At 36.0% G+C, this 13,368-nt stretch overlaps 1 protein-coding gene across 1 annotated transcript in view; it reads right to left on the bottom strand.

The window, feature by feature from the left end:
* Nucleotides 1-669: 669 nt before the first annotated feature.
* The window catches only part of ARMC1 (armadillo repeat containing 1), a 34,467-nt gene continuing 21,768 nt past the window's right edge, over nt 670-13,368 (bottom strand). The window contains exons 4-7 of the mRNA XM_019710700.2: nt 12,998-13,187; nt 3,189-3,305; nt 3,030-3,104; nt 670-1,943 (exon numbers count right to left, since the gene is read on the bottom strand). Of these exons, the coding sequence (XP_019566259.1) occupies nt 1,752-1,943; nt 3,030-3,104; nt 3,189-3,305; nt 12,998-13,187 (574 nt within the window). The 3' untranslated portion in view covers nt 670-1,751. The remainder of the gene's footprint in view (nt 1,944-3,029; nt 3,105-3,188; nt 3,306-12,997; nt 13,188-13,368) is intronic.

Here is a 13,368-nt window from a genome sequence, read left to right as displayed (position 1 = left end):
TGTGTGGCGATGCAAAATCAAATATAAGCTTGTTAAAACGGAACAGTAAACTTTGTTTTAATGGCTATAGAAAGGAGGTGGTTTTGTTTTTTTTCCCAACACATCTGGTTCTGGCAGCAAGTTGTATTATACATTTAAAGCAATACATGCCCTGAAAGCTTATATTGTCAATTGTGCGTGTCACCTGAATCACAGCCCAGACACATGAGAAACTATCATTTTCAACCCCCTCAATACCCCTCCCTCCAGAAGGTTACAATGTTCACGAACTCGAGATTCTTGTTGGTGAAGTATCATACAGTCACTTCTCTCCAGCGACACTGGATGCTTTTAATTTTCTTTAAAAGAGAAGTGATGAAAATACAAGGAAATCCTCCAGGGTCCAATTTTCCTTTCACATTCTCCAAGTAGTCAAACAGCAGCTCTACAGGTTGATGAAAAGAATTTCAATTTCCTCCTATTCGTTTTCAATCATGTTAGCATTAAAATTTTTCTGGATTTAGTTGGATTTCTAAAAGGAAATTTTTAGTTGCCAAATATTTCAGAAATGCAATAAAGCATTACATATATGTAATGAGCTCTTATCTACCAAAAATATATATGTATATATATTTATATTTATCTTACCTTCACTGAAGTTCTTTTTTTCTGGCTGGATATGAGAAACAAGATTAAGTAGACCAATGCTGGCTTTATTTCTTTGTAAGCAATAATTTGAGTCTTTTCTCATTCGATCCGACTGTAAGTTCATAATAAATTCACAAAAGGCAAATACAAGGAAACACCTACTGAAGAGGCATCTGCCCAGCAATTCATGTGTTACAGTTAAACTCTACCAAATGGCACTATGGCATGTAGGCATCCAATTTTTTCTTTTTTCAAGTCTGTCAGTTATTTACTACATTTTTTTTCTACCAGGGGACAGTGTGTAATCAATCACAAAGTAAAGCCTAGAGACCATTTATAGCTGCTCCCAAGAGATGACTCTCAAGAGCTGATATAACAAACTGAACAGCAGTTAACGGGACCTACATTTGGTCACGTTCCGTCTCAATAGCACTTTGCTGAGAGATGTGTTTCCTTCTTTTTGAATGATTCTGGGTTAATCTTATTAAAATAACAAATAAGATTGCAAAGGTTTTGCAGTTGTATTTTTAGGGGACTGCTACATTCAAATTAATATCTTTTAATTCACAATATGTCATTAGTAATGTCCTTTCTATTAACATGGTTGGCAAAATTAAAAAAGGCACAAAAGGGGGATAATGAGAAATGTTTGCAACTTTCAGTGAAAAGTACCAAAGCAAGTACCTCTCATGAAGAAAAGCAGAGAAAAATGTTCAGTGATTCATGCACAACTTGAGCTAAAAGAAAACGTCTCTTCAGATAGGTCCTGAGGCTTGAGGAGAAAGTTGTTTTCCTAATCACGTGCTTCATGGAAAATAAAATGTAAAGCTGCACATATGTTTGGTTTAACAGTGGACCCATGTTTTTTTAAAACGTGAGGCAACTAAACAAAGGAAAATACAACCGAAATACCTTCATAAACAAAGCAACTCCACCTGTAGCCTCTGTCTTTTTTACCACTTAGTGGGGCAAATGTCCAATAAAATGTAAAATGCAGCATACGCAATCATGTAATCTAAAAACTTTTCATGATAACTTATTGCAAATTGCACTTGACAGTTCACCACCACAATGGAAAACTGGCCCCTTGTTCGTTCACACAGTCCTTGAACCCCAAACCGAAGTCACCAGTAAAACGATCTGGATAAAAAGTTTGCAGCTGTGCTCAGCCAGCTTGCCCCACCCTCTGGGTGGGAGCCCACCCGGGACACTGCTTTGTCCTGCTCCTTCGTGGGGCTCTCATCCTCAGGCAGGTAGTCGGGCAGCTCTGTGTTCTGTTCTACTTCCACAGGCGTATCCTGGAACGGAACCAGCATCTGACACAGAACATGCAAACAGTATTACACAATCAACCTAACTGATACGTATATGTCAGAAGTTAAAGATCAACTTTACTCCTCCTTCTGCTCCTGATAGTTATTTTCAAGGGCTGTATTCCTTTGAAAATGTTCCTCTTATATGAAGGTAGGCCCAACTACCCTGTTTCCCAGAAAATAAGACCTAGCCGGACAATCAGCTCTAATGCGTCTTTTGGAGCAAAAATTAATGTAAGACCCGGTATATTATATTATATTATATTATATTATATTATATTATATTATATTATATTATATTATATTTTATTATAGTAAAATAAGACTGGGTCTAATATTAATTTTTGCTCCAAAAGACACATGAGAGCTGATTGTCCGGCTAGGTCTTATTTTGGGGGAAACACGGTACTGAGCACTGCATAAGCACAGAAAGGCAGAACTGCACATGAAACCTTTCTCTTGGGGGTCCAGGAGGGATTAATGTGCATAAATGTTGAATCACTATGTTGTACACCTGACACTAATATTGTCTGCCAACTATAATTAAAAATAAATTTTAAAAAATTGAAAAATAAGTAAGACAAAAGCAAGTATCTGGCTATTGTGTATCTGAACCTCCTTTCTGTGGGAGCTCAAATGAGTTAAAATTAAACAGGTTCGTTTTCTCTCTCACAAAACTAGTGGAAAGAACAGCAAGCGGCAAAGATCTTCATTATATATACTTGCCCAATGGTGGGACTGGACTTTTATTTTTTGGACTGGCAAAACTAATTAAGGTTAGAAAGCATTTAAGAAACAATGCAAGGAAACCACATATCCTTTATTTCCATGTAATATCAGTAAGATAGCTCCACGGAAATAAAGATCAGAGTCTGAAAGTAAAAAAAATATAAGACAAAAAAAACAGACTGAAATTCACCAAAGATCTCTCTACGTTTCTAAGAGTTAACACTGTTAACCAAGAAACATTAAGATAATCTGACCCAACCACATTCCTCTGGTAACGATTGGTCTAGAAACAATAGCAATCTGCTAGCCATAAAGAAGAACCAAGAGTCAGTCAGGTATAGAGAAAACTAAACCTTTTACCTCTTCTCCGCTTTCACTTTTCACAACTTGCTGAGCCTTCATAACCTTAGTGGATGCTATTGCTGATGCCAAAGCCTAGGCCAAGATAAAAAGGGACAATTTTGAACAGTGATTTGGTACCTGGAACCTCAAGTACACGGAGCCATTTAAAATACTAACCTCTGCTTTCAAATCTGAACGGATTCGCACCACACATCTTTGAACAGCCATTTGAAAAGTAAAGCTAATAACACCTTTAATTTTTAACAAAGCCTCTTCACATAGATTTCGCCGAGACTGAAAAAGTAAAAGCAAATTGTTATTAAAATTCGTAAAACTATAAAAAGGGAATAAATCAACTCAAATCACACTGAACTAGTCATTATATTTGGGGGGGCGGGGGGCACCATGTGGGGCGGATGTCCCTATTTCAGTTCTACCATCTCATATTTGAGGGCATGGTGCTTAGTCAAGTTTATTACATTTTATAAGATCAACAGAATAGTAATTCCTGCTAGAGTTTTTCAAGCTTCATTACTAATATTCAGTCTTAATAATTTTAATAAGAAGCTAGTCAATGTTAATTTGAATCTTAAAGCAAAAAGAACGGAAGAGTAATACAGAAAAAATGCTGAAAAGCAGAGGTTCTTCTAGCTCAAGAGTGGGAAAACTGGTCCACCCACTGTTTCTGTAACAGCCACACCCACGTGTTGACATACTGTCTGAGGCTAGTTTCATGCTACTGCAGAGTTAGTAGTTATTAACAGACCATATGCCCTGCAAAACCTAAAATATTTACTATCTGACCCTTTACAGAAAGGTTTACTGACCCTTGCTGTAGCTTAAAAATCTCTAGGGATAAATTCTAATAAACATAAGTTAGAAATGGTAAGCATTCAGTGTTTGAGTCACTATTTTTTAAAGTACTTGATATTTATAAATACTGCTGCACCCTTCATTAATGGCCTTTTCTGTGGGTACCACTGCATTCTCAAGGGTTAGCAACATCCTCTCTTGGTTCTCATTTTCCCCTGACAACACAAAGTAACACATACCCATCAATCCCTCTTTGACCCCTAATAATACCGTGGTCTTTTACTTACACCACTGACTATTCCATCGCATTGTATCTCCAAGGTCCAGGACCTAAAACTAAGGGATTTCCTTTCTACTTCATCCCTCAGTAGACTATTCTCATCACTTCAGCCATCACTACCTGGAGAAGCACAGATGTGTGTCTCCAATATGATTTTATTTTCATTTGTCTACACATATATCTACTTGGACAGCCAATGGTCACCTCAAACACAATATCCAGAGAAAATGGATTAAAAAGTAACTAGTTTCCCCACATCCCTCCCTCCACCTCCAGCCCACACATCAAATCACCATCTAAATTTTCCTGTTTCTGTATTGAATCCAGGTTCTAATTTGGTACTTCCGAGGGGTCAGGAATCTACAACTGACCCCAAGTCTCCAGGTCACACCCCAAGCACTGCCTTCAAATTACCCGATTCATTCTTTTCTTCTATTGAATAAAATCAGTCTTCAAACGTATCCCTGCATGCTTCAGAACTCACATCCTTGCTTACCTTCTTCTTTAACCCGCTCTTTTACCTCTGCATTTCAGTACTACTCAGGCAAGGATCTGGGGTACAGCGGCATGTGGCAGCACACAAACCCACCACCCACAGGGGCTCATTTAGTGCATTGTTTCTGGGCTCTGCTCGGCTGAGTCCTGGGTTCTGCAAGGCCCCCTTATGGAACAGGGGCCCAAAAGGTTTTATCTCTTGCACATACTCAACACGAGGCAGACGTGAAAGTGAAGAAAAGCACACAGCATATACAACACGAAAGTTAGACTACCACTAGTCTAATCTGATTCCTTCTTTTAAATGTGAGGAAAGCAAAAAACAGAAAAGTTAAACAACTTGCCGAGTTCATCATAAGTAAAGAATATGACACTAAATTCCAACTATATGTGACAGTGAGAAACCAGATTCATGAGGCCAATTCAACTTTGTTTTGACACAAATGAACACATTTGCAATAGGCAAAGGCTGGGGGGGTGGAAAGGGGTGGAAAATGCAATTCTAAGATTTAATCTCTTGGGATAGGCAATTTCCAAGTAAATGTGAGAGTTTCAATGGAACAAATACGATCAAGAATTATCCACCAAGGATGAACACCCTCTTGACTGGCATACAGGGTCAAGATTTGGTTGAGAAAATCATAGTAGATATAAATGGAAGGTGGGCAAGAAAGTAGATGAGTCAAGATTAACTGCCTGAAAATGATTAGGAGAAAAGAGTGAGGGGTAGGGGTGGGTGTGGGTGTGTGGAGGGGTGGGGGTGGGTGTGTGTTAAGAGACTATCAATTCAAAGAATATAATGGTCTCTCTCCAGTTTCTACAGACTCCATAGTAGCATGATTGCAGCTGAACAAATAAAGCAAAGGGAAAAAGACTTGCGAGGATCCATAATCAGAAATAACTCCCTAAAAGCCTTGATATATACACTAAAACAATGTACACTGCTTTCTTTACTAGTAAAAGAGTAAACGTGTTTCCATGTGCTGTCCAAAGTAGCAGTTAAGAGTGGGATTCTGCTGCTTAGGTTCAAATCCCATGCCCTCCACTTAGTAATTGTGTAACCCTGGGAAACTACTTAAATCTGGTGTCCGTCAGTTTCCTCATCTGTAAACTGGGCCTATAAAAAGACCTACCTTATAGTGTTATGAGAAATAAATGAGTTAACACATCACAAGGGCCTCTGAAAGTATTGTAACAGATGTAAGCTGATATTATTTATTGGTAATTATATCTCTTTAGGGAACTTTTCTTATTAGATTTTCTTTTGATTTTTTTAAGGCCACTAACCTGATGTCAATTATTCATTACAAATATTTTCCAACTGTTTTTACCTTTTAAGAATATTATACTTGGCAAAACAAAAACTTTATTGTCAAACTAGAGATCTTTCCTAAAGCAATTTCTTCTACTGCCTTTATGCTAAAAGTCCTTAAATAAATCAATTAAATATTCAGATTTCTTTAATTTCATAGTTTCATTTTTCTACATTTAACTTCTTTAGTACACTTTGAATTTTTACTGTCTGATTAGATGCCCTCTCCCCTTCCCATCCCTGCAAAACTGTCAGATTCCTGGCACCATTTATTGAATAATCTATCACTTTCCCACTGGTGTCTGAGGCTTCCTTTATCATAGGGTGAGTTCTAATATTTATTAGGGTCTGCTTCAGGACTTTTTTTTTTTTTTCCACTTTTTTTTTTTTTCGGTCAAGAACACATTGTTTTAATTAAAGAAATTTACGAGCACATTTTAAGATCTGGTCGGACATATTCTTTTATTACTCTTTGATATACTCTTAGCTGATGACGTCTCAAGCCTTGGCACTTATAGCTCCCTCTCTTGGGAACACGTATTCTTTCACAGGAATGCACAAGCTCTCTCCCTCTAAGTCTTTGCTGAAATGTCAGTTTCTCCAGGTTTATCTGAACCATCCTATTTAAAACTGCAACCCTACCATCCCACCCATTAGTAGTCCCTATCTACCTTCCGTTTATTTCTCTCCACAGAACTTACCACTTCTAATATACTATACAACTTGGCTTATTGTCTGTCGCCTCCAACTGTATCAGCTTAATGAGGTCAATCATAAGATTTATGAGAACTTTTGTTTATCTTGGTCACTGCTGTACCCCTGGTACCTGAAACAGTGGCTGGCATACACTCGGTGCCAGGCTATGCCACCAAAAATGTTAACTAACACTATAGTACAGTGTAGAGTTAATTTGCTAATATTCTGTTTTATGGTTTTAGCAATCATGTTCTTTAGATATACTGGCCTATATTTTTGTGTGTGCTTTGCTAGGTTTTATTATTTCATTTGGGCTAGTTTAAAAAAATAACCATATTATTCTTATTCATTAAAATTAAGCAGACGTACTGGCGATATTTTATCTATCTTCCATTCAATCAATTTAGTTACCAAAACCTGCTTTCTAGAAACCTTTCAGGATCTTGTGGTCCCAGTTTCAATGAAATAGTTAACTTATTTGGCAGTGTTATGGATACTATGCATATGAAAAGCCTCCCCCCCACTTACTTACTGAACCTTAAATCTTGAAGCCTAAGCACCCCAACACCACAACTAGAAAAAACTGTGGATAATCCAACATTACCTACCTGGCATAGCTAAAGAGATAAGTGGTAATCCATCAGTTGCCACCCCTAATATGTAAAGTATACAACTTTGGATTTATAAAAGTGTAAAAACTTGGACAAACCTGGGGCATGGACAGAGAACCCAGAAGTATTGTCTTGGCAGTGCAGCAAAATTATCCCTACGTTAAAGGTGCTACCGTCTTGCCTAACAAAGCCTGAATGCATGCCTCATAAAGATCCAACTGTTTGCAAGTAGCTGATACACAACAAACTCAAGAATATTTAAAGGCTTTGCATACAAATATATGCTATATCCAATAATGTAAAATTTGCAGCATCTGGCATCCAATCAAAAAATACGAGGCATGCAAAGAAGCAAGAAACTACAATCTATAATTAGAAAAATCAATCTACAGAAACACACTCAGAAATAACACAGATGACTGAATTAGTAGACGAGGACATTAAACAGTTATTCTTACCATATTCTGTATGTTCAAATAGAGAAAATGTAAACATGTTAAGGTGGTATTAAAAAGACCCAAATCAAACTTCTAGAGATACAGTAAAACAATGTCTATGGTGAAAAATACACCAAATGAGATTAACAGCAAATTAAACACCTGCAGAAGAAAAATTTAGTGAATATAGCAACACAAACTATCTAAAATGAAACAGAGAAAAAAAACTATTTAAAAGGAAATTCATAGAATATTATAATGTGAACTGTGGGACAACTTCACATGGTTGAATATATGTAATAATAGGAATCCCTGAAAGACTGAGGGGAAAACAGAAAAAGCACTTGAAAAAATAATGGAAAAAATTGTCCAAATCTGCTGCAAACTATAAACCCAGAGATCCAAGAAGCTACATAAAGAAAATTATACCAAGGCACATCACAAACAAAATGATCAAAAGCAGTGATAAAGGAGAAACTCTTAAAAGCAGGCAGAGATGGAAAAAAAAGACACATTACATACAGAAGAACAAAAATAAGAATTTGATAGACTTCTGAATAAACAATACAAGAGAAAACATAGTGGAATAGTATCTTATAATATGGTAAGAAAAAAACTGTACCTAGAATTCTATACCCATGAATATCTTTCAAAAGGAAAAAAAAAATAAGGACACTTTCAGACATATAAAACTGAAAGTGTTACTGAGAACACGTGTCTTATTGGGGAGACCACTTCAGGGATGGTGTAGATGCCTGATCACCGCGCTGTACACCGCGCTGAAGAGGAAGTAGAATAACAATGAATGTCAACTATAATTTAATATACTGTGTTTCCCTGAAAATAAGGCCTAGCCGGACAATCAGCTCTAATGTGTCTTTTGGAGCAAAAATTCATGTAAGACCCGGTCTTATTTTACTCTAAGTATAAGACCGGGTCTGATATTAATTTTTGTTCCAAAAGATGCATTAGAGCTGACTGTCCAGTTAGGTCTTATTTTTGAGGAAACACAGTAGTCACAGGATGTGGAGTACAGCATAGGGAATAGAGTCAATGGAATTGTAACAGCTGTATAGGATGTCAGAGGGGTAGTCGATTGGGGAGGGGGATTATCACTTTGTGAGGGGTGTAAATGTCTATTACCTTGTTTTGTACACCTGAAACTAATTAAAAAAAAGAAGAATGAATAGATGTAATTAAAAAGGTTACCCCAAAATAAACTGAAATTGTTAGATTTCAATATTTGAACTTTAAAAATGGGTAGAAACATCTAGACAGAAGATCAGCGAGAAAAAGGAAGCCTTAAATACTATAAATCAACTGAACCTAATAGACATTTTATTGAACACTCAACAGTATAAACATTCTTATGTGCCCATGGAACATTCTCCAGAATAGACCATATTAGGCCATGAAACAAGCCTCAATAAATTTAGAAGGGCTGAAATCATACAATGCTGTCTAATCACATGAAGTGAAATTAGAAATCAGTAACAGAAGGAAATCTGGAAAATTTCCAAATACACAGAAATTAAACAACAAATAACCAATGAGTCAACGAAGAGCTCACAAGAGAAATCAGAGAATACTTTGAGATGAACGAAATGAAAACACCAAATATTAAATCTTATGGGATGCAGAAAACACAGTGCTCACAGGGAAATTTACAGCTATAGTAATAACTACATTAAAATGGAAGAAAATCTCAAATCAATAACCTAACTTTCCATTCTAAGAAACAATAAAAAAGAAGAGCAAACTAAATCCAAAGCAAGCAGCAGGAAAGAAATAAACATTAGAGTAAGGGGAAAAAGAAATAGAGAACAGGGGGAAAAAACAGAAAAATCAATGAAATCAAAAGTTGGTTTTTTGAAGATTAAAACGGATAAATCTTTAGCTAAACTCACTGAGAAAAAGATGACGCGAATGACTAAAATCAGGAATAAAAAGTGTTATTATGACCACCCTTACCAAAACAAAAGGATTATGAGCAAATTCTATGAACAACTGTATGCCTGCACATTAGATAATGAAATGAACAAATTCCTAGAAAGACAAAATTGCAAAAACTGACTCAAGAAGAAAAGAAAATGTGAAGAGGCCTATAACAAGTAAAGAGATCGAATTAATCAGAAAATTCCCCACGAAGAAAAGCCCAGGACCAAATGACTTCATTAGTGAATTTTACCAAATGTTTAAAAGAATTAACAGAAATCCTTCACAAACTCATCCAGACATTTCCCAACTCATTTTATGAAGCTAGTATTACCCTGATACCAAAACCAGCACAGGCAAACAACAAACTAACATCCTGTATGAATATAGATGCAACATGTCTCAACAAAATACCAGCAAACTGAATCCAGAAGCATATTAAAAGGATTATATACCATGACCTACTGAAACTTATACTAGAAACGAAAGGTTTAATATATGAATTAAAATACATGATTTTAATAGAATGCAACAATAAAGACAAATAATAAGCAATTTAAAAATGGACAAATGAGTAGACATTTCTCCAAAAGAGAAAATCTGTGATAAAGATGTATGCAATAAACCCTAAATCAACCACTAAAAAATGGCCAATAACCATGTGAAAAGATACTCAACATCATTAGTCATTAGGGAAATACAAATCAAAACCACAGTTAAGATACCATTTCACGCCCACTAGCAAAGCTATTAAAAAAAATTAAAAAATGAAAATAACAAATGCTGATAAGAATGTAGGGAAATCAGACCTCTCATATATTGCTAATGGGAATGTAAAATGGTGCAGCCACTGTAGAAAACAGTTTGGCAATTGCTCAAAAAGCTAAACATAAAGTTACCATACCACCCAATAATTCTACCTCTAGGGATATACCTAAGAGAATTGAGAACATATATCCACACAAAAGTATGTCTGCTATGAATGCTCATAGCAGAATTTATTCATAACACCCCAAAAGTGAAAACCAAAATGAGTATGTCTGCTATGTTCATAGCAGAATTTATTCATAACACCCAAAAAGTGAAAACAACCCAAACGTTGATCAACTGATGAATGGATAAACAAAATAGGTATATGCATACAATGAAATATTAGCAAGAGGAATGATGTGTTGATTGATACATAATATAAGAGATGAACCTTGAAAACATTACGCTAAGTGAAAGCTAGATACAAAAGGTCACATACTATATGATTCCATTTATATGAAATGTCCAGAACAGGCACATCCACAGACACAGAAAGTAGATTAGTGGTTGCCAGGAGGTAGGGGTAGTGATTGCTAATGGGTCTGAGGTTTCTTTTTGAGGTAATGAAATGTTTTGGAATTAGACAATGGTGATGGCTGCACAACCCTGTAAACATACTAACACCACCAAATTGTATACTTTAAAATAGTAATTTTATAGTATGTGGTGAATGCTATTTCAATTAAAAAAAGAACCCCGAAAGAATTCATTTCCAGAAGACCTGTACCACAAGAATGTTAATGGAAGTCCTTCAGACAGAAGGAAAATGATATTAGGTTGGTGCAAAAGTAACTGCAGTTTAAAAGGTTAACAATTGCAAAAACCGCACTTACTTTTGCACCAGCCTAACAGATGAAAATCTAGATTTACATAAAGGAATAAAGAGCCCCAGAAATGGTAAATATGGAGGTAGACAGAAAATATTTTTTCTTATTTTGTAAATGTCTTTAAAAGAGACTAACTTTTCCAAAATCAGAGACAGAAAGTAGAGTAGTGGTGGGCTGGGGGGAAAGGAAGACAGGGGAGTTATTGTTTAATGGGTGGAGTTTCAGTTTTACACTATAAAAAGTTGTACATACATTGATGTATGGTGGTGATGGTTGCACAATATTATGAATATATTTAACAACACTGGAGTGTACACTTAAAAATTATTAAAATGGTAAATTTTATGCTATGCGTATTTTACCACAATAAAAAAAACAGAAAAGAAAATTTTTTAAAAAGAATACTTAATATAAAAAAATTTATTTTTGAGTTTATAACGTATGTAGAAATAAAACATGATAACAACAGCACAAAGGCAGAGGTAGGGAAATGGAAGTAGAGTGTTATAAGAGTCTAATACTATGCATGAAGTGCTATACAGCAGCCCCCCCTTATCTGTGGTTTTGCTTTCTGCAGTATCAGTTACCTACAGTCAACTGTGGTCCAAAAATATTAAATAGAAAACTCCAGAAATCAACAATCCATAAGTTTGCTTTCTGCAGTATCAGTTACCCACAGTCAACTGTGGTCCGAAAATATTAAATAGAAAACTCCAGAAATCAACAATCCATAAGTTTGCTTTCTGCAGTATCAGTTACCCACAGTCAACTGTGGTCCGAAAATATTAAATAGGAAACTCCAGAAATCAACAATCCATAAGTTTTACACTGCACACTGTTCAGAGTAGCGTAGCATGATGAAGCCTTGAGCCGTCCTGCTCCGTCCTGCCTAGGCCATGAATCACCCGTTTGCCCAGTGTATCCACACTGTGTACAGTACCTACCCATTAGTCACTTAGCAGGCCTCTCGATCAGCTGTCAAAGTATCACAGGGCTTGTGTTCAAGTAAAACTCCTTTTAGTTAATAATGGCCCCAAAGCACAAGAGTGGTGATGCTGGCAATTCACATATGCCAAAGAGAAGCCGTAAAGTGCTTCCTTTAAGTGAAAAGGTGTGCATGGATAGGAAAAATTAATATATATGGGGTTCGGTACCATCTGCTGTTTCAGGCATCCACTGGGTGTCTTGGAAAGTATCTCCCGTGGATAAGGGGGGACTACTATAATATTAATTGAAGTTAGACTGTGATAAGTTAGAGATATAAAACAAACCCTAAATCAACCAACAAAAAAAGAGAGAGAGGGAAGGAGGGAGGGAGGGATGCCATCTTGGTAAATGTTCCATGTGTACTTGAAAAGAGTATTATCTTGCTGTTGGGTGGGGTAGTCTATAAATATCAAATAGGTTAAGTTGGTTATTAGTGTATGTGAGTGTTCTATACCCTGATTTTCTGCCTACTTGTTCTATTGAGAGTGGTATTCAAATCTTCAGCTCTAACTGTAGATTTGTCTACTTCTCTTTACATTTTTGTCAGTTTTTGCTTCATGTACTTTGAAGTTCTAGTAGTAGGGCATAAATATTTTAAATTGTTATGTCCTCTGATTAACCTACCCCTTTAGCACAAAGTGACACCTTTATCAGTATTAAATACTGATATTGGGACTTATTCTTAAAGGCTGTTAGGAGGTAACACTAACTATTTAGGAAACTATTTAGTTAATTTGATTTCTCTTTCCCATCTTATGAACCGTGTGTTTATAAAAGTCTTACCGTATCATCAAGGCCATCTATATGCAAAACCACTGTTTTGGCACGTTTGTTTGTAGTTCCCAGAAAAAACTGAGCTTTCCTTCGACGTGAATTCATTTCATTGAAACTATCACTATCGGCCATATTGGAGGATTGAAGAATGTCATATATTTCAGAGGCCAGCAGTTTTGTTTCCCCTGGAGTTGTAGTCCTCGAAAAGAAACATAAATTAATAAATTAGTCTTGTCACTTCTACTGATTCTGTCATTTTATTCTTCAAGTTTACAAAGCCTTGTTTCCTTCATTCTGATGCTTTGTTCAATTTAAAAGAAATAACAGTGAATCCTAGAATAATTGGTAATGTAGAAAAAGCATCTAGTCTATAACAAAGT

Source organism: Rhinolophus sinicus, linkage group LG14 (genome assembly GCF_036562045.2).
Source record: "Rhinolophus sinicus isolate RSC01 linkage group LG14, ASM3656204v1, whole genome shotgun sequence".
Lineage (NCBI taxonomy): Eukaryota > Metazoa > Chordata > Mammalia > Chiroptera > Rhinolophidae > Rhinolophus > Rhinolophus sinicus.
Note: the sequence above shows the minus strand (reverse complement) of the source record. Positions and strands in the feature narration are given on the sequence as shown.